This window comes from Homalodisca vitripennis, chromosome 5 (genome assembly GCF_021130785.1).
Source record: "Homalodisca vitripennis isolate AUS2020 chromosome 5, UT_GWSS_2.1, whole genome shotgun sequence".
Lineage (NCBI taxonomy): Eukaryota > Metazoa > Arthropoda > Insecta > Hemiptera > Cicadellidae > Homalodisca > Homalodisca vitripennis.
The window spans coordinates 52,955,704-52,983,260 of NC_060211.1; the positions used below are offsets into that span (position 1 = coordinate 52,955,704).

General features: G+C 32.1%; 1 protein-coding gene across 2 annotated transcripts in view; it reads left to right on the forward strand.

Moving 5' to 3' along the window:
* LOC124362200 overlaps positions 1-26,272 on the forward strand; it is a 31,739-nt gene extending 5,467 nt beyond the window's left edge. Inside the window, exons 2-6 of one of the 2 annotated variants that reach the window (XM_046816497.1) lie at positions 1,768-3,531; positions 19,276-19,485; positions 22,435-22,539; positions 24,476-24,560; positions 25,737-26,272. In XM_046816497.1, the coding sequence (XP_046672453.1) occupies positions 1,768-3,531; positions 19,276-19,485; positions 22,435-22,539; positions 24,476-24,510 (2,114 nt within the window). In that variant the 3' untranslated portion in view covers positions 24,511-24,560; positions 25,737-26,272. The remainder of the gene's footprint in view (positions 1-1,767; positions 3,532-19,275; positions 19,486-22,434; positions 22,540-24,475; positions 24,561-25,736) is intronic. The other variant, XM_046816498.1, reaches the window with a different exon arrangement.
* Positions 26,273-27,557: the final 1,285 nt, after the last annotated feature.

Consider the following 27,557-nt stretch of genomic DNA (forward strand, 5'->3'; position numbering starts at 1 on the left):
TTAGACAGGAGAATGTAAACAACACCATATACTATATTTATCTAGACTTTTAACACCTAAATCGTATTCGGCTAGTATAACCAAATATTGTTAGAGAGGTAAAGGTAAACTACATCACATACTATATAGATCTATCTATATGTACAGGACAATGTCCTGTGAAGCAAAACAACACCATATACTAGACTTATAACATTTAAATCGCCTTCGTAAATCGCAATACTGTTAGGGAGGTAAACGACTTCACATACAAGATCTAGGCTTGTAGGATCTACTTAATGTTGCATAACTATAGGATGTTGTTGCAAATTATTATATTAAATATGTACCGTCAGATCCTTCTTAATATCGTAATGCTGTCTGTCTGTCTGTTTATCTGAAGGATAACTCTTAATAAAAAGGTCCTAGAGACTTGTCTTGAGGATGACAATTTCGTAAATAGGATCATCTTAGTACAAGAAAGAACGTAAATAAAAATCATGGACAGATTGAACAAAACTAACACTTATTTAATACTGAGAATTAAACTAAACCAATCAGTTATATAATATATTAAAGGAACTAAAAAGTATTCAAGATTCGAAGTTTATAACATTCCTATTTGATTAAAAAAATTAAATTTCTAGAGAGTTTCATTTATCTGCAATGCACTATTCCAAATAAAATGAAAACTTAAGTTGTAACTTCCTAAAAAAACAATTCAAAATAATCTTGTTATAATAATTAAATGTAAGTTCAAATAGAGTGTTTTAATAAACTATTTCACCCATATCAACCAGAACTAAATTATAAATATAATATTAAATTTTTGATTACTAACATTAACTCCATCATTAATTTCTTTGACATTTACAATGATAATTTATGTTTCGAATAAAATTGTATCAATTTCATACCTTCTAATGCACGCATAGTATCAACGTTTAATTGAGGTCCAGCCATTTGTTTATCAACCTGTGAAGTAAAATAATAAATTAATACTTACCATTCCTATTAATATTTGTTTCACAAATAAAACTATTATAATTAATTTAAAATTTGGACTAGAAATTAGTTTTTTAAATTATATATGTATATATATATATATATATATATATATATATATATATATATATATATATATATCTAATGTGTTACTTACAAAAATGTTTGTTCCATTATTGTATCTGCCATCGTATACAATAATTACGGTGAATATTTTAATACTTAATAATGATAAAAAGGTTCCAAGTTCGCACTCGAACAAAATGTTTGAGACCATACTGCACCAAATTACTCCTATTTTACAAATTTTATTGAAATAAATTAGTATTATATGGAACTTCTGAGTGTCCAATAATGAACGAGCATTTTATTGTACTTTCTATTAATCGCTAAAAAGTGCATACAACATTTTATTATAGTTTTTACTTTAAAGATAACAACCACGCATTAAACTAAATAGATAAAATTTTGATCTGATAGTAAAAATTAACTTTAGAAATAATAAATGGAAATAAAATATGACTCAACGAAAGATACTAAAAAAATCGAGTAAAATAAAAATTTGTATTAAAAAATTTAATGCTTGTAAAAAATGTACATTAAATGTGTCTTCCAGAATGTTAAATTGGTCTTTAAAGTCTTTAATATATTACTTAAATACATAAATTTAAATTCTCATGACGGCACTTTAAATAAAAAAAATATATTACTATTCATAGTAGCATAGCAAATTTTTCACAACATATAAATTAAAAAAAAAACATTAAAATGTGTTATTTTCAGCACTGACCCCCTTAGATGATATTAGGGTAAACTTGGACTCATCTGCTCAGACTGTTGACTTAGACTCAGAAGGCAACGAAGTAAGGGGCCATTTTCACAATCGGACATTGTCCGTGGAGGGCTCAAGGCAATGTGGCTGTACTTTGTATTCTACTTGTAAAATCTATCAGTCATATGAACTCGTTCTTACCGTTACTCCACCCCCGATTCCTGGTGATATCAATACACCCCCCCAAGACATGAATGTTCCTGATCTACCAGGAGGAATTAGAGACAGACCTCAAGAATATAGAGAAATGATACATCTTCCACATCCAGATATGCCTGCATTCATAGAGGGTGTTCCTGACATACGACAACATTACACACCACCGCTAGACTTGAGTGTTGGTAACTTATCCAGAGGACCTGAAATTCAACCTGTGATGTACAATCCTGAACAATATAGACAAAGAACGGAAGCCGTTCCTGAAATACGAAGGCCTGATGTACAATTGCAAGACCCGAGAGCTGGCTACGTATCCAGAGAACCTGATAGTCAACCTGTGATGCACCATCCTCAACAACATCAACCTAGAACGGAAGCCGTTCCTGAAATACGAAGGCCTGATGTACCATTGCAAGACCCGAGAGCTGGCTACGTCTCCAGAGAGACTAATATTCAACCTGTGATTTACAATCCTCAACTATATCAACGAAGAACGGAAGCCGTTCCTGAAATACGAAGGCCTGATGTACCATTACAAGACCCGAGAGCTGGCTACGTCTCCAGAGAGACTAATATTCAACCTGTGATTTACAATCCTCAACTATATCAACGAAGAACGGAAGCCGTTCCTGAAATACGAAGGCCTAATGTACCATTACAAGACGTGAGAGCTGGCTACGTATCCAGAGAACCTGATATTCAACCTGTGATGCACCATCCTCAACAATATCAACGAAGAACGGAAGCCGTTCCTGAAATACGAAGGCCTGATATACCATTGCGAGACGTGAGAGCTGGCTACGTATCCAGAGAACCTGATATTCAACCTGTGATGCACCATCCTCAACAATATCAACGAAGAACGGAAGCCGTTCCTGAAATACGAAGGCCTGATATACCATTGCGAGACGTGAGAGCTGGCTACGTATCCAGAGAACCTGATATTCAACCTGTGATGCACCATCCTCAACAATATCAACGAAGAACGGAAGCCGTTCCTGAAATACGAAGGCCTGATATACCATTGCGAGACGTGAGAGCTGGCTACGTACCCAGAGAACCTGATATTCAACCTGTGATGCACCGTCCTCAACAACATCAACCAAGAACGGAAGCCGTTCCTGAAATACGAAGCCCTGATGAACCATTGCAAACCTCGAGAGCTGGCCAACCAGTGGTCATTTTGAGAGGAGATAATATGAAGCCTGTCACGTACTTTTCTCAAGAATATTTACTAAGAATAGGACTTTGGGACCCTCCTAACATGCAAGGATATTATGCTCCATCACAAGTTATGAATGTTGACCACTCATCCAGGCGACCTGATATGTACCCTTTGATACACAATCCTATACAAGATAGACATACGGTGGGAGCTTCGCATTCTAGACCGGAAGTGGAAATCACACCTGTCACAACTCCAAGGGAACTTCGAAATCCATTTACCGTTCCAGCAGATCGCAGATTCCAGAGCAGCATACAGAAGATAGCTGATGAACAACTACCACACGAGCCATTTGAGGCGGAACCTATTGTCAATTTGGATCCAAATACAGGTTAGTATTAGGTCGTTTAATCTACCAAATAATTATAAATAATAATAAATTTACTCAGACATTAAAAACGTAGCAACAAGATATCAATAATACGTAATAGTAATATTGAGCTAGTCTATTTGAATATTTAAAAAGAAAAATTATATTTCACAAAATAAAACATGGGATATTAAACATTGCCATCATTTATTTTTGTATTACCAAGCCGAGCTTTTTTAATTGTGTTCTAGTTAAATTGTATCTTATTATATTAGATATTCGTGACTTAATAAATGTCCTAGAAGTCTTGTTTTATTATAGAATTAACTATGAGATTACGTAGGAAGTACATAAACATGCCACATCAGTATCAATGTTGACAGAAATAATTTCTTATCATTACTGCCGTCATACATTAATTACTACAGTTTGTTCACTTTAACACAACTGTTATTGGAAGGGCTGATTCAATCAAAAGGGAATTTTAATAGTTTAGCTCTACTTCACCTTCCACTTTGTGTAGCGTTTGAAATCTGACATTTTGTCACAGCCTTGACTACTCGAATCTGGAGTCCACGTCCATATAAAAGGATTCGACAAAGATCAATACAGCAGAGTACATTAGGAATATGATTTCGATATCCTTGAATTTGCCAGCTTCAATAAGGTACTGACATAATAGCCTAGGCCAACCAATTAGCTTAGACAGTCGGTAACGAAGAAGCTCAAAACGCAATCTCGGCAACAGAGACACATACACTACAAAAGAGTGTCTGTCTCGTTTACCCAGCAACAATACACACAAGAGGCATTCTCAATGTTTCATCAGCTGCACAATTAAAATGGAGCAAAATTCCAAATGCACATTTATCGCTTTGTTTTAGAGGCTTGCGTGTTAAAAATAAATGCTTTTTACTAATTCAATATAATATAAACAAAATAGCAACACGCCACACCACGTGTTGCATAACAGACTGAGTTTGCATTCAAAATTTCAAATCTTTAACACATTTTATTTTCGATATACCTGCTTGCAGATAGAATGATAAACAGTCGCACAGAAGAGACATTTTTATATACCCCCGGTAGATAAAATAAAAATTGTGTTGGCGTACTGAGTGATAACAACCCAATCTTGTCTATATCAAGATGAAGTTAACAGAAGAAATCTTTCTCGAGATAACTTACCACATTATAGTCTCATATTAAATTATGTTTTATAGCAGTGTTCCAGTAATGAAAGTTCCGGTGAGCTAAATTGGAGAACTGCAACTCGAGAGTTCTCTGATATTAAATATTGTCACCTACTTTTAACATTGACTCTCCACTCTGGTAATTATTTCATTTTACCATATGAATAACAATTTTCCATGTAATAAAGTCTTTATTGGACTAGGTTTGTTCTCAAATTTATTTATTCTGCCATATTTTTATTGCCACAATGGTTGCCTATAATACCAATAAAAATATAATAGCTAACGCTAGGCCATATCCCATGGAATGACATTCACCATTATCGAACTCAGTGTTGTCAGCCAAATTCAATGGTTGATCTCATTCTTGTTTATGTAGAAATGAAGTTTCTTTTAAGTCTAATTATGAAATATTTTTCGAAATGATACGTATGATCTTGTCACATGATACATTCACGTTCTTTTCATTTTATTGCGTTTCATATTAGTGTTTAAATAATAAAAGTCTACACATCTAGTCACCACTCACCTTAAAATGGTGTGGGATGTGTTTGAATAATTAGTCTACATGTGTTAATACGTTATACAAGTTGTTACCCGCGGGAAAAAAATCAAAGTCCGAAGCCAACTTTATCAAAGCACTTATGATGTAATATAATGGTCCTCTATAATGTGTTTCAAACGTAAGTAGTCATATGATCAGGTTCATATAATTTCAGTGTTTATGGTTAGACGATAAGAGATACAAAATCTTATATCATGTTTGGTTGGTATAGGACCATTTCTCTTTCAAATTCAATATATTTCCGATACCACAACTGAATTTACCTCGCTGCTCTCATCAAGAAATTATTTACACAGGTCTCCGAAAACAGCTTTGCTTAAAAAACCGCTTATTTCCAGCTATTGTGTTCTACTTCCGTTCTAATGTATTTTTAGTGCCATAGATGAGTTTTCATCGTTGTCCTGACGAGGGAAATATATTTACCTACTTAGGAATGAGAAGCCTACTTCGATCAAAACTCTCTCTGGTTCCGAGCATTTCAACTGACTTCTATTCTATTGTAGTTACAGTTCCATAGTTGAATTTGCCTTATTTACCCGATTAACAAAATGTTGACGAAAAAATATATATCAGTCCTAAGGGACTGAGAACAGGAGTTTAGTGTCAGCTAAATTTGATTATGAAACATAAATAAAATAGTGCTTAAATTAAATAAATATATTGGTGTGCTGCCTTAGTATAATGTTTACACAGAACAGTTGATTACATTTGACAGGCTCATTCAATAAAAATTAAGAAACTTTAAAGACCAAGAATTGGAGCTTTCGCTATTGTTAAGTCCATTATGGTGGAGCCCGGAAGGTTTTTCGAAATAAGAATAGGCCCATATTCGTTCCAGGAACCGTAGGAATGTCTATGTAAAGTTTCAGTACAATCGGTTGAGTAGTTTACGCGTGAAAACAAAACAAAGAAACAAAGGCACTTTCGCATATATAATATTATTAGGACGTTAAAATATATAATGGGTGAATTGGGTTTGTTTACAAATATATTTATTGTGCTATGTTATCAATATCACAATGGTTACCCATAAGACTAATGTAATATAGGCTGAATGTCACCCAAATCTCATGGTGTGACGTTTACCAGAATCGAACACAGTGTTCCTCATATAGTACTGAAGCTTCATGCATAAACAAACGTCTATATGTTAGTTAGTTTCTGATATATCGTGCGGAAAGACAGTTTTAAATAAAAGTTGTCCAGCCCCACGAGTGATAGGCTTCCCACTAAGTTAATTGTCATTTAACCTCACGACTGGTTAACATCCTAGCTGCTGTTTATTGTTTGGCTGATTAAATATAATAAATATATAGCAGGTTATTTCTTTACTGCCATTATCAGAGTTAATATTTATATAAAATATATAAGATTTATAATTTGTATTACTTTGATAAATAACATTGTAGTAATAGCGTTTAATAGTAAATAACCAACACTGGCTTATGCATAATACATAACAGACCAGTTATCTTAATTGGTTATGAGAACTAATTAATAGCTTCTGAATAAAATTTCATAATGAAATGACAGTCGTTGTTTGCAAAATGTTTAATTTTAATTTCCTGTTTTACTTAATAAAACACAACATAGTTAATACAGGAAAATGTTATATAATTTTATTTTAGCATTGGAACATATGATACGTCAAAAATATATATTTTATGTGTGTTTGCTAAACCTCAATACTTTCAAAACATTTGTTGAGTATCTGGCATTATTGAGAATTTAATTTTTCATATAGTAAAATAATACAACATTATGTTATAATGTTATTATTTACGGTAATTTAATTGGACATACATAGTACAGATGCAATAAACATTCCAAATGTATAAGTATATTAATTATATTTATTAATTAATGTTAGGTTGAATAAAGTTTAATAATTAAAGTATTGTTTTCTATTGATTCTATGATTTGTATGAAAAATCACATTTTAAAACTATAAGTTAGATACACAATTGCAAATATACATAAAATAAAAATAAATATTTAAAGCTTGAATTCAAACTACTTCTTTTTAGGCTGCTTTACATAACAATCCACATGAATTATTAAATTTGCGCTGAGGCTGGAACGCCTTCAGAATTGCCCCTGCAACATAGTAACATGACGGTCGCCGGCGACTTGCTCTGGCACAGACTGTAGTTCTGGACTTTGTGACACTGGACTTACTAACACTGCTGTATTTTAATAACATTAAACTCCTGGACTTATTTAAAACTGGACTTAATGAAATTTTATTTGACATTAAATTTGTTTAGAGGACCTGGACTTAATGAAATCTGGACTTACTGAAGCCTAGCCGAAAAACTCCATGAATCAGTGATAAACACTGAAAGCTGTTTCAATCACTTGATCCCTTTAGTTATAAGTTTAAAAAGGGGTGCAAAAGTCGGACAGTAAAATTGTTTTCAAAAGTGCCTCTGAATTTTTCGGATTTCTCTTCGATATTTCATGTAATTCTATTTAATAGCGCCTAAGATTTCAATTAGAATTGAACTATTTTAGGTCAGTGTATAGAAACCCTAAGAGGAGACTTTAATGAGTCTGTAGCTTTTCAGTTAACGCACGTATGGTGTAATTTTACTGTTGTTGATTTTTATCAACAATAAAATAATAAATAAATAATAAACAATAAATTCCAATAAAAAAATCAAGACTGAGAAAACCCTTCTGCACTTAACATGTATGTGTTAGTGTGAATTTAGACAGATGAATAAAAACTAAAATTTACCATATTCCGTTATGTCCATAAATTCTCATACTTATTTTTAGCTTTGACGGGTTATTAAAATAATTACATTTACTGTCTGCTGATTAAAGCAAGTCCATTTATATAATAGTTAATTGAATGTTAAGGGAGTTCTCTAAAGCAGTGGGGCGTAACCCAAAGGGATTTTTGATATACTAATAGACACATGATAACGTATAGGGACTCTAAGAATGGCCATGTGATATTTTCAGGTTAACCAGTCCAGTAGTTTTTTACGTGATTAACACACACAAACGTACAGGCACATTATTAGATGTTTGTATAATAGTATATATATATATATAAACCCTACGGGTCAGTGTGGGTTAATGAACAAACTGTGCCTACTATGTGGCAATACATTACGATGAAGATTTAATCTGTAAACTTTAAATTTTGAATGAAACAAACTTTACGTTGACAGGAATGAATTCTATGATGGTGGAAGTTTAACCATGGAATTTAGCTGAGCGTCATTGAAGCCTAACACTCAGTAGACTGGCACAATTAATATCTTTGTTGTCTGCCGGAGAGTGTATTAATTTACTATATTTCATGTCTGTCTGTCTATGTATTCACAAAAGAATGAAATGAGCTAGATTATAGAAATTGTGAATGCAACCTCAGCGAGCCTTGTTACGGGAAATATGATGATTCTTACTCCTGCCTTTTGTCTAGCGGAACTGAATTAAAATTAAAGAGAATTAATGCGCAATGGTATTATGATCAGGCCATTCTCGTTGATGGGCACTGAGATGGGCTACACAATTTTTAAATTCAAATTTTTCCCTGCATACCCTACCATATATTGTTCATTATACTTTATAACAGTCTTGATAAATATCATCAATATTAACAAAAAGTGAGGTAAATATAAAAGCAGCCAGAAGATATTACACTGTGCATCCGGCTAGGTATCTGACAAACGGTCGAAGGTCGATGTCCACTTTTCCTGCTGATAGACATTGATTGAACAGCACGTATTGGGAGGTCAACGGTCAGTCCAGCAAGAAACGCTGAGAGATAAAGGAAATTTAGTGAGCAGTGACGGTGTATATAGAAGGTAAGTCACCGCTCCCTATCGCGTTTAACTGCGTGCGCAAAATGTTTACGTGATAAATTGTAAAAATTTTAATTATTTAAAATTTGACTTAAGTGACAGTTATAATACGATTATTTATGTTACAATTTCAATTTCTACGTTAAATCTTGAGTATCATACTTGGATCATAAAACTGTACATTACGATTTTATAACATTATAACATTATAACAAAACTGACTGAATCTAACCATTAGTATAGTATTTAAACAACTCAAATAATATTAATGAATTTTTAATCTTCACTATTCTTGTTTTCTTGAGATTCGTTAGTATTCTATATATACAGGGTGTTCTGAAAAAAGGTGCCCATAAGTCAGGGCGTGATTCCTCACATCAAAATAAGAAAAAAATGTCTAATTAACATAGGTCCGAAAATGCTTAGTTACCAAGTTATACAGGGTGAAAGATTTCGTCTGAATTTCAGTTCCCCTGCTGCAACGAAGCCCTACGGGTATTTGTTGGCTTTTAATTAAGATGTACAATTTAGCGTACTTTATGTAAAATGAACTGAAAAATTGAATAAAACCGTTTCCAGACCTGTAGCTACAGTAATTTTTAAGATATGTGACGAAAATACGCGAAACTTGGTCCCGAAAAACAAGTTACATTTAGGTTTGAAGCAGATTTACTATGTTAAATGTACAATAAACACAAAATATTTTTTCACGGTACTTGTAGAAAATTTAATTTCGAAGAGAAAGATGTAAAATAAGTCTATAATAGACAAACGCAAACTTTAAAAAATAATCCTTAATTACATACAAAACGCATGAAAAATAGACAAAATCTGTTAAGCTCTCTACAAATGTAATATTGAAATTAAAACAGCTGATACTTTTTTTCAGAACACCCTGTATAATATAGTTTATGTTTCGAAGTTATCGAACTATTTAAAATTGATACTTGAACAATAAATTTTATGTCGAATACATACATATTGAACAGAGCAAATATTACAAGTTTATGGTAGTGATTTGAATTATAAGCATACATGTTATTGAATAAATGTGGGGGGAATCTGCGATTTTATTAAATGGCTTAGTAAACAAAAATGATTTTTAGGCCATATTCACTTTTTTGTGTATAATATATGTGTAATTCATGAACAATTTATTAATTATATATATATATATATATATATATATATATATATATATATAAATTATAGCATTTTATAATATACATATACGTAAACTATAAAATGCTATAATTTATTATGAAGTGATTCAGCATGAATCTTTTTTTGCAAAAACTTAGGAAGTTAATATATAATAAATGGTTGTCGTTTGAAAATTATCAATTACAATTTCTTTTATATATATATATATATATATATATATATATATATATATATATATATATATATGTGTGTGTGCTATTCATGAACAAATATTTCATTATATATATATATATATATATATATATATAAACTATAAAAGGCTATCATTTATGATGTAGTGATTCAGCATGAACCTTTTCTTGCAAACACTTAGGAAGTTAATACTTTATAAATGGTGGTCGTTAGAAAATTGTCATGTGGAAATTTCACGTAACCCAGTGTACGAACGATGCATGTCATTGTAGGCGTCTATTACATAACTATATCATTCCATGCTACACAATTTTTGTAATGGGCAAAAAACTTATCTTCGTAAATTCATTTGTTTTAATGATTTCATAGTATCTGACAAACGTTTAAGCATTTGAGATCAGTCCATCTAGAATTGTATTTCCGTTACGTGATACGAACAAACTCGATAAATTTTATTCGTTTGACGCTGAAGGTATTTACCATTTCGTTTTATAATTTGATACACTTTTTTAATCTTATTCAAATAACATAAATACATGCTTTTTATTATTACTAAATATATGAAGTAAAATCCTTAATGAGGTCACTTACATATTTTCCGAAGACCATAAGATCGAGGGAACCATATAAATTTATGTACCTTATGCAGGGTGCCCACAAATTATTCCATAGAAATGTTAATTTTAGTTTCATGTCAAATCAAATAAGAAATGTCATGCAAAGTATATGATACGTCTCTTTGGCTTAGTTAGACTGTATGTGTGTGAGGTATAGAAAAAATTAAAAACTTAACATTCAAACTTTTCAAAAATCTTTAGTGTAATCTTAAGTCGTAATTACGAAGAAACGTGAGATTTTATGACAAATTTATGAGAACATTTGGGATATTTTAGATGAATACATTTAATTCACTGATACCTCATTATTGAAGTTTTCAACATTTAGTATAACATGTGTAGGGGCGCATTTAATGTTTTGATACATTTGTTGCACTTGCTTTTTTTTTAATGTATTACGTAATATAATCAAATACTTTAAAACTTAAAATTAGTTGGTATAAAAGTTATGTGTTGAAAATGGACAGCAATGAGCTCGTGACATCATGTGTTTAAAGCAGCATCAGCTGATTATTACTTAGCAATTACAGAACGTTAATAAACTCAATTGAGGGGCTCAGAGGAAAACTAGGCTAAGTGACATTTTCCTCTATTTGAGTTATTCACTGCTAAAGTTTGATTGTACATGGAAAATTCTATTCTTCACAAAACCTGACGTTTATTACCTTATCATGTAGATATTTCGTATGACTTTCTTTTTTGTAATTTTCGTCACATTTACTTATGGGTAAGTATATAATTTTTTATTTTAAAATCACTTAGACTACTTTGATTTTACATTTTCATTTTGTAAAAGTAGTCTAAGTGACTTAGACTTTCTTTTCCTTGAACAACTATGTGTTGATGTTAATTAGGTTATGAATGATACACAGACATTTTTAAACATGAAAAATGAGGTTTATTATCGTATTTATACAACTATTTGAATACTCGTATGTAATAAATTGAAAGGTGAGATACTATTGTACTGTCTTTAGACGGTGGTAGGCTATTTAGATGATTGTTCCTCATCTTCATAGTCACTGGCAAGGATGTTCCAGTCATCGATCAAGTCATTGTTTGTTGAAGAAGGGGGTCTTGTGTTTTACTTTTACCTTTTTTATGAGGTCCTGGTAAATGAGGAAGGTTTTGATAGAAGCTGTGGTAGCAAGGTGGAATGTAAGGTAAAAGGTTCTGTAGATCCTTCCATTTAGGATACTTCAAGGGGATCGGTTGCGAATTAGAGCAGCCCCAATGTTACATTAACAGGCCTTCCTACATTTACCTTTTCAAAGACACTTTCCTGAATTCACACTCTTCATCCAATGTGTATTTGAAATTCATTGTCAATGGGTCATCCTTGTTTATACGAATCCATTTTATTTGCCGCCACGTAATGGGTGCTCCTTTGTCATCCTTTTTCACATTACTAAAGGGTACAATAATTTCATCCATGGCTGATATTGACTTGAATTCATGTTTGAGACATGTCCTTGACAACAAACTTCCTACTCGCTCTGCCTATGGCCTGCTTCCATTCATTCGGTATGAAGATGTAGGGAACTTGCTTCTTGTATTTTTTCGATAACCCCAAAGTCCTCATCACACTCCATAAACGAGTGTCCAGGTTCAAAAAACTTATGATCAATGCATTCAAGGCAACTAGAATCTTTGACAGCATACATGTAAAAACTTGACAATATTCCTATTTTTTATTTTGGCCACTGCATGAAGTCACTGAAGGCAATGACATGTGTTATGCCTTTAGTTTCAACTGTAGTTTTAAAGAAATTTAACAAACATGATCCTACCTCATTAGAGCCTCTACCTGCAATTGTCTCGTCCCATATATACATATGACCAAGAGGCCATTCTTGATATCATGAATATTAAATTTAGTGTCCATAGTTGACGCATGTAGTACACTTTATTAGTGGTTTAAAGTTGTTGTTGGTAGGGTTTTTTGCAAATCAAAACATATAGGTAACCAATTTTTCATCAATTTTGGATTTATCCTTTGCATTCATTTTGGCCTCTTTTGCTTTTTCAGCCATTCTTAGGTGGTTATCTTTTTCCATGATTTTATTTTTATACTCATCTGTTTCCTTGAACATTGGATTCTTTTCACCTTGCATGATGGACAGTTTTTGCTTCGTCACATTTATTGCATGTGTCTGTTAGAGGGCGATGAAAAGATAGATTAAAACGATGTGTTGAAGATTTGCCTGTACAGCCATAGTGTTACAGGTTCATCACTTTTTTCCTTACATTCATCACAATAAAGGTCATACATTTGTTTCAATGTTACATTAAGAGACAGGTATTTTTGGTGAGGATTATCTTTTCTTGAGTAGTGACTCACATACTTGGGAAATTTTTTTAATGTGTTGTTTCACAGCAGTTTTCCTAACTTCACTAACATTTTGCGGTGGGGTACTCACTTACCTCTTTTTTCTTTTGGTGAAACACCTGATTCATTACGCCTTTCAGTAGCCTTGTTGAACCTGCAATTAGAAATGTCTAATGTTTTTAGAAAGAATTCTTTGCACACTCTAATGTTTTTCAATGTAATGATTTTACTGCAAGAGTTGTGCTTGTTAGCATTAACTCGGATTCTGTTGGGCTTTATTAATTGTATTTGCCCACATATGAAGTTAGTTTGAAGCTCCCAAGAACCTAAAGTCCAAAAACCATTAAAAATTTGTTTTCGGTCCTCTTCAGTAAAATTTGTTGTACATTATAACGGCAGCTATGCGGATAAGGCTTTACTTCCCTTTCTCTTTTAGTTATTCCTTTGTGCCCAATATATTCTTGCCCAAGGTTCCTCTTTATCTTAGCTGCTTCTCTTTTACTTGGGTTTTTTCTTCCTCTTTCTAGTTTTTTCAGGAGTAACATGAGGTGAGAAATGAGTTTCATCAATCATTACATTATTGGGGAAACAGGTTGTGTTGTTTTCTCTAAAAAACAAAACTGTCAGTAAGGCCTCCATTTTTCGTTGATGGGGCCAATGCTTTTGCAATTGATAATTCAAGATTACTTGACTGAAACTACTTCACTTAATTTGCTGGGTAGCCTACCAGTATTACGTTTCTTATTAGGCACTATGTAGTCCTCATCCTCACTACTTGGGGGCACAATATCATCTGGAAGCTTATTCCTCTTCACCGTCACTTGAGAACAAGTCATCAGAATCTAAAAAGAAAGTTTATGTTAGAAGCCATTAAATAAGTATGTAAAATAGTAGTTCCTGAAAGCAAAACAGGTTTCAAAAAATAAACAAACTTTTAAAATGTAATAAGCAATTGTGTGCCTGAAGGTAGTTTAGTTGTACATTATATTAAGCTTCTAAATAAGCCTACCAAGATTTTTATTTTTAGTTTCTTATTAAATAGCTATGAATAGACCCAGAAAATCAAGTTTGACAGTTCATACTGACAGCAATCTGTGGCGATTAGGCTAGGCTATTTTATAGTAGATCTAGACAGTCTGTTAATGTTCACTAAAATATTTTTGGTCATTTCTTATTCTGATACAATATGTTAAACTAAATTTAAGATATTCACACTTTATAGTGTTCAGTATGAATAAAATTATTTGTATTTCTCACAACAACATAACACATACCTAGGTAAATAATAAAATATTGATGTGATCTTCCTTATAATGTCTGATATTTTTTGTACCAAGACTGGAATTATTTGTCCAGTTTCTCTTTATATTAACTAATTGATGGTTGGGTGAGATCTTATTTCTATTATAAAATATTAAATAAACAAATATAGATCCAACTCAATAACTATATTGTTAGTAAAGCCATGTAGTAGTTTAAACCTTCAATAGTTTTGGTCAATCACATGTTGAGATACAATTAAAGGCTTTACAGTATTTATACGATGAAAAAACAAGTATAATAATATGTAATTACATACCTGATAAAGCTTCAAGTAGGAGCTTTCTATTATTAAATAAACTTTTCTTCTCCATCTCAAGTCCAACATAACCTTCTTGTTTTAGCAACAAACAGTTAGACTGGTGTACAAAAACAGCTGGCTGTCTAACAACATACAGAATAAAATCATATGATCACTTAGACTGTTTTTCCTCTAAGGCGTTGGCCTTATTTCAGAAGTGAACTTTTTTTTGTAATTTTTTTTCACCTGTTTATATGTATAATTGAGATCTGGAAAATTTTTATATGATAAATTTTAGTATCTATATTCCAAAAATGCGCTTATTTGAAAAATTTAAAAAGTGTCACTTTAGCCTATTTTTCCTCTGAGCCCCACAATTATTTTATTTTAAATAATGGATGGGGCCCTCTCAGTAAAAGCTTTAATAATCTATTATTAATTTGTAGTTAATATATATTTGGTATTATTTTATTCATTTACATGTACTCAGTGTTTCACTATTCATATGAATGTTTCATAAAATCTCTTGTTTCTGTTTTTTACGGTTTGAAAGTTTTGTAAGGTCTCCATTTTTAAACCTCATATATCACACTATGCTGGAACTTAGTGGAAAAAATCAGGTCTTAATTATAATATATATTTTAAAAATTTAGAACATTATTATATTTAAAGCTACAATTGTTAAGAATCATAAACAAGCAGACGCCCTAATTATGTAATATTTCTTACTTATTGTGAATTGAAAAGTTTAATGGTATAACAGTTCAGTAGTGTAATTTTTGACACTCTGTATAGAAGACCCAGTGTGATGTGTACCTACCTAGCAGTTCTGTTTCATTCTCTTGTTCTTGAAGTAACCTTAGTTATGTACATGGGCGACACAGGACGTTGGTTTAGCTTCCATACAAGGATATTATGAAGCCAATTATTTATGCCGACTCCTGCGATCGTTAAATGTGGTAATCATAATAAATCAACATTTTAATATTATACTTTTTGGTAATTTTTTGTACACAAATGGTTGGGATGATCATACGTCGAGTTTTAATTAAGCTGAAATTAAGGATTAATATTGCAGTTTAAATTAACCGACTCGTGACATTGTTCAGATGATGAGTGCTTAAAGTGTTTTCCTTTTTATTCTAACAAGTCCTATCAGGGCATTTTTCTTAATAATATATATTAGCTGCATTATTTTTGTAGGTTTAATCTAATACTTAAATACTTTTTAAATACTGAATATGTATAATGAACAAGATATCGAGGTAGAATAATGTACATTTTTTAATCAAAAGCCTGCTTTATCTTTAGATAAGACACAGAACATGGCCAAGCATTTAATGATTTTTTATTTTGAAATAAATTAAAAGTTAATAAAAAAACCAAAAAAGAGACTATAATGGTTGATTATTTTTATTGCGTAAATTTAATTTTTCATTCTTTTTTCAGTAAAACATCTTTTATATTAAACATGTCTGAAAGGTTCAGTCCACTATAAATGTTACTATAAAAGGTTCTGTTGACTTATATTTCACTTACCGTTTAATGTGACAAATAACTTTTTATTGTTAAGGTTTATTTAAATTTGGTCTTTAGTGTTTACTTTTGCAGGTAATTAAATTAATAATATATTTCATAATTATTTATATAATTAATTATTATAAATATGCATGTATTCATTTATTTATTTAAATTATTAATATCATTTCTATTATTTAAATGTATTTAGTACAAATATATTGAAGTTCTTCAACATATATTATTATTTCGCTTTTTACTGTTACTTCAATTTTATCTATGAAAATGTTTAATTTTAAGAGATAGTTTATTTGAAATATAATGGAAATTCTTTAGGAGGACCTAATTTTTAAATGCGCTGAAATTAATGTATAATAATTATCTTTTTAAAGCATTTCTGCCTGTTTAATTTTAAAAATCAAATTTATTTGGGTGAAATTTTATTTTTCCTAATTAAATTCTTTAAATGGTATAACTGGTAATTTCGTACATTTTATTCAGATATTTTATACAGCTACAACGTTGTAATGTTTCCTTAACACTGCATTTTCCTAAAAGGACAGGTATATTTCCATTTAATGTAAAAAATCATGTATGCAATAACCTAATTTCAATATTTTAACTTTTTTACTAACGGAATTTCCAAACTTGTTTAATAAAGTGATGAATAATGTCAGAGATTTTCAAATGTGATTGTTCATGAATTATCAAAATTAAAATCAGTTAAAAGACGTAAATAGTATAAACATGTTACAATAGATGCATTTTAAGGATATGTTACCAATTGTGCTTTTTGTAACTTATACCAGAAAAAAAGAATATAATATAATAGTAACATAATTTGGACCTATAAACGCTAAGTTATCGACCAACATGTAAGATTCCAAACACTTTATTATAAAAATGTTTATTTTTTTCAGAATAAAAAGCACTATTAACTACATATACATATTTTCCAACTAAATATAACTTACTAGCAGTTACCCGAGGCTTCAAAAGAAATTTCACACGTTTTGCACCTGCATGAGCACTTCTGGATCGAGGTAATTATGTTTCCGACGCCAATGTTGAATTTGAATTCTTTCCATGATAAATAAAATGTGTTGAAAACAGTAATTTTAATTTACTGCGGTCTTCTTTCGTTCCTAAGATAAATTTCCGTGTCTTCCAATCAAAATAAACCACTGAGAAGCCTACTTCTGCAATAAGATAACTTAAATAGGTTTCATAAATATCTTCAAATTTATAGGAAAATGTAGACATTGTATCTTGTATCTGCACTACAATACTAGCAGTTTCACTCTGCTTTGAACGAAATTTAGTTCAGGTTTACGACCACTGCAGATTCGAGTGAATTATATTTCCGACGCCAATATCGAGTTTGCCTTGTTGCCACGATCAATAAAATACGTCAAAAAGTTTATAATTGTGGCCATTATAATTTACTTCATTCTTAGTAAGTTTTGTTCCATAGTTGATTTTGTTTTGTTTCCCGACCAAGAAAATATATATATATATATATATATATATATATATATATATATATATATATATCAAAGATCGAAAAAGCCTACTTCTGTCCAAAGGAACTAAAATAAATTTTATATAAGTCTTTAAATTTATAGTAACAGTTACTTTTAATTTTAGAATATTTAGAGTTGGAATTAGTATATTACTTCAAAAGAACAGTCCAGCGAAATTGTGTCTAGGGATAATTGTGTCTTGTCGACTGCCTCAAAGGGAGTATTTGGGGTAAAATTCTGTCCATGTAATGTTTTATGAAATTGTATAAGGTATATTAGTACTTATTTAATTACTGAAACAAAACAGAAAGATTATGGTTTTTCTTTAGACATTTGACTCACTATAAATATAACCTGAGACGCCCCAGGGCATTGCTGGACGACCTTTCTTAGGCGCTTCACTCATCTAGACTTGCCGTCCATACTCAAACTCCGCCAACCACGTACTTCTTCTTTATTGTTCATCTACTTGTTATCGACTTGACTTCATTAACTACACTTCATTAAACGTAACATTCTACCCCAGCACTAAAGATTATGCTAAAATACACTGATGATTCTGCTCTCCAGTAGTCATTGGGACATTTGTTCCGAAGCTGCTCTGAAGGGAACCACCCTATCTCCCACGGTTCGGTTCAGTTCAGTTCTCTATAAATGTAAATAAATTGGAAATAGTAAACAATGTTTACACAGAACAGTTGATTGCATTTGACATGCCCATTCAATTAATATTACACAACTTTAGAGACAAAGATGGCATCTTTCACTAATTTAAAGACTTTTGGCGAGTACCCCGAAGGGATTTTCGAAGTCAGAATAGATCTATTACTCTTCCAGGGACCATAAAAATCTTCATGTAAAAGTTCAGTATAGTCAGTTGAGTAATTTACGTTAAAGAAAAACAAACAAAAGCACTTTCGCATTTATAATATTAGGATTAATTAGGTCCAAATTCTGAACATAGAATGTAATCAGAATTCAAGAAATATTGAAATTGCGTATCATTAAACTTTATCAGTAAATAAAGACAACCATGCAGCTCAAATACAGAATATTTCTCATTGTAACTGTATTTCTTTGAAAAAATTTACATATATTGAGACAATATATTTTAAATATAATATTCATATACTGTGTATATAGAATCTAATATAGGTTAATAGCAAATCCTATACAGACGGCAATTATGCTATAGCCGACCGAAATCTTGTCAGGGTTGAATTATATTTTGATTATCACATTGGAGGAAATATAAATTCTTTATCTGTTTTGGTTAATGTTTCAGGTAGCACGGGAGAATCTGAGACCATGCCTGTTTCTGGGGAGAACCGACCGCCTGCACCTGATGTGATTGTTGCTGGTCCCAGTGGAAGAGCTTTGAGTCTTCCCATCAGTGTTCCTATCAATAAGTTGAATCTATCACTACTTTCTGGAAGGCAAATCACGATCAGAATGTCTCCTACTAAAGAGTCCGGATCGTTGAATCCAAATGCAGGTACGAGTAAGTTATAGATTCTCTAAACTGACGTGGTCGATATACTTATTTCTGATAGACACTTTTCACTATATAAATTTTGAAGGAAGCAAAACTTAATTTTCAATGATTCATATACCACGAGGGAATGTAAAAGCATCTCTACGACTACTGGCAGTAATCTGTAATCTAGAACAGGATTGAATGATTTTTCCGTTTTAATTATAGGCGATCAAGACTCTAAGTGCAACGAAAATGTTTCAGGTACCACGGGGAAATGTGAGAACATCTCTACTACTCCTGGCAGTAGTCTTTAATCTAGAACAGGATTGAATGATTTTTCCGTTTTAATTATAGGCGATCAAGACTCTAAGCGCAACGAAAATGTTTCAGGTACCACGGGGAAATGTGAGAACATCTCTACTACTCCTGGCAGTAGTCTTTAATCTAGAACAGGATTGAATGATTTTTCCGTTTTAATTATAGGCGATCAAGACTCTAAGTGCAACGAAAATGTTTCAGGTACCACGGGGGAATGTGAGAACATCTCTACTACTCCTGGCAGTAGTCTTTAATCTAGAACAGGATTGAATGATTTTTCCGTTTTAATTATAGGCGATCAAGACTCTAAGAGCAACGAAAATGTTTCAGGTACCACGGGGAAATGTGAGAACATCTCTACTACTCCTGGCAGTAGTCTTTAATCTAGAACAGGATTGAATGATTTTTCCGTTTTAATTATAGGCGATGAAGACTCTAAGAGCAACGAAAATGTTTCAGGTACCACGGGGGAATGTGAGAACATCTCTACTACTCCTGGCAGTAGTCTTTAATCTAGAACAGGATTGAATGATTTTTCCGTTTTAATTATAGGCGATCAAGACTCTAAGCGCAACGAAAATGTTTCAGGTACCACGGGGGAATGTGAGAACATCTCTACTACTCCTGGCAGTAGTCTTTAATCTAGAACAGGATTTAATGATTTTTCCGTTTTAATTATAGGCGATCAAGACTCTAAGCGCAACGAAAATGTTTCAGGTACCATGGGGGAATGTGAGAACATCTCTACTACTCCTGGCAGTAGTCTTTAATCTAGAACAGGATTGAATGATTTTTCCGTTTTAATTATAGGCGATCAAGACTCTAAGCGCAACGAAAATGTTTCAGGTACCACGGGGGAATGTGAGAACACCTCTACTACTCCTGGCAGTAATCTTGAATCTGGAACAGGATTGAATTAATTTCCACCTGAATTATAGGCGATCAAGACTCTAAGCGCAACAACACTTTTTCAGGTACCACGGGGACTGTTAGAACATCTCTACTACTCCTGGCAGTAATCTAGACTCAGGAACAGGTTTGAATGAGCTTCCACCTGAATTATAGGCGATCTAGACTCTAAGCGCAACAAAAATGTTTCAGGTACCATGGGGGAATGTGAGAACATCTCTCGTACTCCTGGCAGTAGTCTTGAATCTGGAAGAGGTTTAAATGAGTTTCCACCTTAATTATAGGCGATCAAGACTCTAAGCGCAACGAAAATGTTTCAGGTACCACGGGGGAATGTGAGAACATCTCTACTACTCCTGGCAGTAGTCTTTAATCTAGAACAGGATTGAATGATTTTTCCGTTTTAATTATAGGCGATCAAGACTCTAAGAGCAACGAAAATGTTTCAGGTACCACGGGGGAATGTGAGAACATCTCTACTACTCCTGGCAGTAGTCTTTAATCTAGAACAGGATTGAATGATTTTTCCGTTTTAATTATAGGCGATCAAGACTCTAAGTGCAACGAAAATGTTTCAGGTAAAACGGGGAAATGTGAGAACATCTCTACTACTCCTGGCAGTAGTCTTTAATCTAGAACAGGATTGAATGATTTTTCCGTTTTAATTATAGGCGATCAAGACTCTAAGCGCAACGAAAATGTTTCAGGTACCACGGGGGAATGTGAGAACATCTCTACTACTCCTGGCAGTAGTCTTTAATCTAGAACAGGATTGAATGATTTTTCCGTTTTAATTATAGGCGATCAAGACTCTAAGAGCAACGAAAATGTTTCAGGTACCACGGGGGAATGTGAGAACATCTCTACTACTCCTGGCAGTAGTCTTTAATCTAGAACAGGATTGAATGATTTTTCCGTTTTAATTATAGGCGATCAAGACTCTAAGAGCGCAACAAAATTTTTCAGGTACCACGGGGACTGTTGAGAACATCTCTACTACTCCTGGCAGTAGTCTTTAGACTCAGGAACAGGATTGAATGATTTTTCCGTTTTAATTATAGGCGATCAAGACTCTAAGAGCAACGAAAATGTTTCAGGTACCACGGGGGAATGTGAGAACATCTCTACTACTCCTGGCAGTATTCTTTAATCTAGAACAGGATTGAATGATTTTTCCGTTTTAATTATAGGCGATCAAGACTCTAAGTGCAACGAAAATGTTTCAGGTACCACGGGGGAATGTGAGAACATCTCTACCACTCCTGGCAGTAGTCTTTAATCTAGAACAGGATTGAATGATTTTTCCGTTTTAATTATAGGCGATCAAGACTCTAAGCGCAACGAAAATGTTTCAGGTACCACGGGGAATGTGAGAACATCTCTACTACTCCTGGCAGTAGTCTTTAATCTAGAACAGGATTGAATGATTTTTCCGTTTTAATTATAGGCGATCAAGACTCTAAGAGCAACGAAAATGTTTCAGGTACCACGGGGGAATGTGAGAACATCTCTACTACTCCTGGCAGTAGTCTTTAATCTAGAACAGGATTGAATGAGTTTCCACCTTAATTTTAGGCGATCAAGATTTTAAGCGGAAAAAAAAATGTTTCAGGTACCACGGGGGAATGTGAGAACATATCTAGTACTCCTGGCAGTAATCTTGAATCTGGAAGAGGTTTGAATGAGTTTCCACCTTAATTGCAAGCGGTCAAGATTCTAAACGTAAAACAAATGTTTCAGGTACCACGAGACAAAGTCAAAACACCTCTACTCCTGGCAGTAATCTTGAACCTGGTACAGGTTCGGACGATCGCATCACCTCGGCTAGACAAGGTCAATCAGGTGGTAAGAGAGAATCTGCTATGTAAATGTAAATTTTTCACAGTAATAGTTTTAATAATAAGTTATGTATTATGGTTCCATTACTATCATTTTTTACAATCTTGTTAAATAAGATACATTCTAGTATAAGTATTATTAGCATGTTAAAATATTTCCCACATAATTTAAATTTAATAGTGACTGAGTGGGATAAATAACAATGAGTTAAGTCTTTTTTTCACTAATTTATACATTGGTATTACTATAAAATTTCCCAAATCGTTACCAAATTGTTTTAAAAATTATATTCTTTTATTCTTGACACTGTTTTTATTTCGCTTAACCCCATCACTGTGACAAGTGCATGTAGCGAAATTAGAACAGCCGGATTAGCAGTAATGTGCATCCCCCACAATCAATGTTTTAGTGATGGAGATATGTTTTCCTGAAAGGGTTTTAATTCCTTATGGAATTTAACATTGAGAAAACACCTTCTTTAATGTTCTATAGAATATGTGAATTTAAGGTCTTAAATTTGGAATTTCCTCTTATTTTTAAAACATGGAAACATCGTATAAGTTGTATAGGTTTAAATAAAATAAAAAGATTTAATTGAAAAGAGTGTCCATTATGATGTATTTAGACAGTTTGAATGATTAAAAATTCTCTTAATATTAATAAATTTCCTTTCGAGATAATAAATTTACATCTAAAATAAGGGAAAATTATAAAAAATTTAACCTTTTCAGTTATTATATATCCTAAAGTGCCTGGAATTTAAAAATGTTTCAAATATTCTTTTCCTATCATAAATATTAATAAAATGCATAGTGTTTAATACCAAAAAGTTGACTGTTATATTGGAAAATGGGAATAGTTTAATAAACCATATAATAATCTATTTTAAATTGTTTTGAGAAATTTACTATTTATTATTGAAATTATGTAAATATATATTTAGGTAACTACTTGCGCTCCAATAAAGACTTGGTTACAAGGTTGTCGTTTTGGTGAGTGTTTGCCGGTGAATCTTATGTATTTTTTATTAATACCGTATTATACGGTTAGCGTTAGCGAATGCCATTATTGAAAAGGCTGAGAAATTCAATTTCTGTATATCAGCCCACACTTTAACTCTAACACGAACTGGCGCATAGACTTTGTATGATGCTTGATTTCTATATGAACAATACTAAGTTCGATGATGATGCATGTCACTCCAAGGGATTTGGCTGATCGTTAGCGAATACTTTCACTTTGATCTTGTAGGTAACCGTGGTAGCAACTGCGAAGTAACAGAACAAATAAATTCGTAACAAACTGAATAAAATCATATTGAATTTTAATATTTGATGTTCCTCTACGTAGAGTAGAAATAAAAAGTGATTTTTTGACGTTTGTCGAAACATGATTTCAGCGCAATTTGTGTTATAGTACCTTCCCTAGCTCATCGGAAGTTTTATTAATTTAATCCTGTAATTAATCTTAATTAAAAAAGATTAAAGTATAATGCGGCAAAATATTTTCAAAACAGTTATCAACATATGTAAGTTTTAACAGAAAATTCATGCCTACATGGACAATAATGCGCTCTCTGATGTCCACCATTAAATGTTGCTGAGTATTATTTTTTGTGAGTTTGTTTTCTGTGTGACTTTATATATATATATATATATATATATATATATATATATATATATATATATATATATATATACACACATCTTTATATCTTTTTCCGCAGGACACACTAGGACTGCGATGAGCTATAGATTTTAAATTAGGCATGCAAATCTCGCCAAAGCCTGTTACACGGCAAATGGCGTGACGTACTCCAACACTGTTTAGAAAGATAGAGAAGTCATAGTCAACATTCTGTAACAATCGATTGATCAAGGAAACCACTTGATAAGTATAACATACTTATATTGCAACTAAATATTTTACATTTTGTTTTTAGAAAGAGGCGAGGGCTCAGATAGAACAGAAAACTAATCGTGTTGGTCAAGAACGGACGTTTCCCACTGTGGCAGTCGTACAACTAGGTAAATATAACTGTCCATAATGCATAAGAGAAGTTAATTGTATCTTTAGTTAGAAAAATACATAGTGAACTGTGCGTAATTACTATGCACACATGCTTTAGATTATATTAAACAATATTATGATGAGAAAATTTATAGACCTGATTTATCCAGGTTAGTAACGGTAGGGGAAAGGGTCCGGGACTCTGGGGTTGAAAACTTTTGACCTAATCATTTTCAGAACTATGTTTATTCGTACCTAAATGTCAATGTTTATGTAAATACATAAACACTACAACACTGTCTGTACGTACAACGTGATAAGCAGAAATTCTGTCATTATGATACGTTATTAGGTCATTATTACGACCATGATTAAACCGTCCGAAATACTTAATGACTCGTTCTCAAGATCAAGCACTTCCTACTGTTTTAAAACAGAATATAAACAATAGATCTATTTTATGAAATACAAACCATTCTGAATAATCGACTTTCTTAATACAATTATTGTTGTAATTAGAATACATACGACGGTCTACAGCTCTTTGCAGAAGCTCTGCAGCATAGTGACACCAAGTAGTGTTTGCTCATTGATAGTAGTGACCTACCAGGGGTATATTTTATGATTGTTATTCATAAGGTTTATGGCCCTGAGCACATACCCCTGAGCAAGGTGTCAATTGTTTACTTTAGTAGCAACAATTTTAAAGTTAAATAATTGCAAACATTTTCGCTAACTTACGCTTTTAAGTGTGAAGAAACTCTAATCAACGTTATTAAATGGTGCTACAAAATATGAATTTCTTGGATGCGCAATACTACTTAAATTTTCTATTTCCATTTACAAATCTTTCTTTCGAATTTGTATTGATAACACCAATTTAAATTAGTAGTAACGTACGGTATTACATCAGAACAAGGTATTTTAAATATATTTTCTTTAAACTTTACAAAAATAGGTAATACTTTAAAAGATTAGTAGTAAAGATAGTACTTAAAAAAAAAATACTTTAAAATATTATGTACTATAACGGCCATTTATATAGTTATGCTTATTTAGACACCATTTAATATCTAATATGATTTCAAATTAAATGTTATTATTACCATTTGATTTGTTTAGTTTTAAATGTAAGTTACTATATTTATAGCGATTCCTATCTTTTTATAACACAGTTTGGTTTTTTGTTACAGATTTTAGCACTTTCAGACATGTTTAATGGATGCTTCTTTTCAAAGTATGAATTTCCACTGAAAGAAGGAGTGGGAGATTGCTGTCAATGAAGGACGAGTCAAATACGGCGCTTCGTTAAAGATAGGGAGGAAATTTGTGGGTGGTCGAATGTAGACCATAGTACTTCTTCAATAGTTTAAGTATTTTAATATCATGTTTTAATTAATTCTATGTTTAATTTATTAGTGATATCTTGAACTACTTGTATGTTTCCTGCAAGGCAGAACGCATTTTTCTGCATTAATTTATATTGCAACTAATAAAATAAAATTTTCAAATATTAGTGTTACGTTAAAGATAGGGAGGAAATTTGTCGGTGGTCGAATGTAGACCATAGTACTTCTTCAATAGTTTAAGTATTTTAATATCATGTTTTAATGAATTCTATGTTTAATTTATTAGTGATATCTTGAACTACTTGTATGTTTCCTGCAAGGCAGAACGCATTTTTCTGCATTAATTTATATTGCAACTAATAAAATAAAATTTTCAAATATTAGTGTTACGTATTTTCCCTTTGAATGTAGAATTTTATTAAGTTTTGAAATCAAATAGATGCGAACATGGTATTGAAAGCTCTTAAAAAAAATTCCTGCGTATTCTAAAGTCTAAAGTTATTGAAGGGAAAAAATGTAAAAATATTTCGTTAAATGTGAAAAAGATTTGTTGCCTACAACGTAATATGTAAGGTGATATCAGTTTTGGTGACATTCAAAATGTCCGTTTACTTTACTATGATAGTCAGGAGCTGAAAGTCAATTTGTAGTGTATAAGCTTACAAGCTAGTTTTCCTTGAAATCGATATGGGTCAATTGTATGGTTCAAAATGCGATTTGAAAATATTTCTCTAAAGTTTGTAAGGTTTTGTAGTTTGGTTTAGTTTAAGATTAAGGTTGTGACATATTTTGAGCAAGGGTTGCTGTGAGAGGATTTAATAATAGGTTAGATTGGCAGTACAAATACCCTCAAATGAACCAACACATTTATTTGTGACAACATTTCATTAAATTGATTAATTGATTGCGTCAATCGACATATTAAGCACAAACCTTAATACCTTAATACTTTGAAAACATGTTTGATATTAAATTATTCATTACAATTTATTATAAATTTAATTCATTATAACATTTACTAGTAATTTTGTAGTGTTGCAATAATAATGAGTTCATGGACTAACATGAGAAACATTCTTTAAAATAGCTAAACATTTACATGAATTTACATTTTCGAAATTGTGAACATTTAAATAGATATGGAATTGAAAATGATTAATGAACCCTAAAATATACTAAGTTCTTAAAATTACTTACATTTTATTTCACATCACACTTATTACGCCTAGAGATATTTTTCCGCACACGAACACAAACACTCCCGAACTTCACTTTTCGAATTCCCGGCCTCCACTTCTACCTCTCCTCCTTGTTCTTCAGTTTTGATGTTCTTCTCTCGCCAGCTCATTGACCACGCCTCTGCCAAATCTCTCCATCATAATTGGTGAGTAACAATTTTCCATATCAGCATGGCTGTCCCTTACATTGTCGCACGGTTTTTACAAATAAGCATTTCCTGTTTGTTCACCATCGGCGTCTGGGCGGATGTGCGTATCTACTTACATCCGGAGGATGTTTGTCTCGAATTGCAATACGAGACTTCCTTTCCAGCAACTATCTGTACATCTATTCTATGAATTTTATATTACTAATAATTACATAAGTCTTACATTCCCCTGGCTTAATGACGATTCTACCTACGAATCGTACTTTAAGTTGGACGCC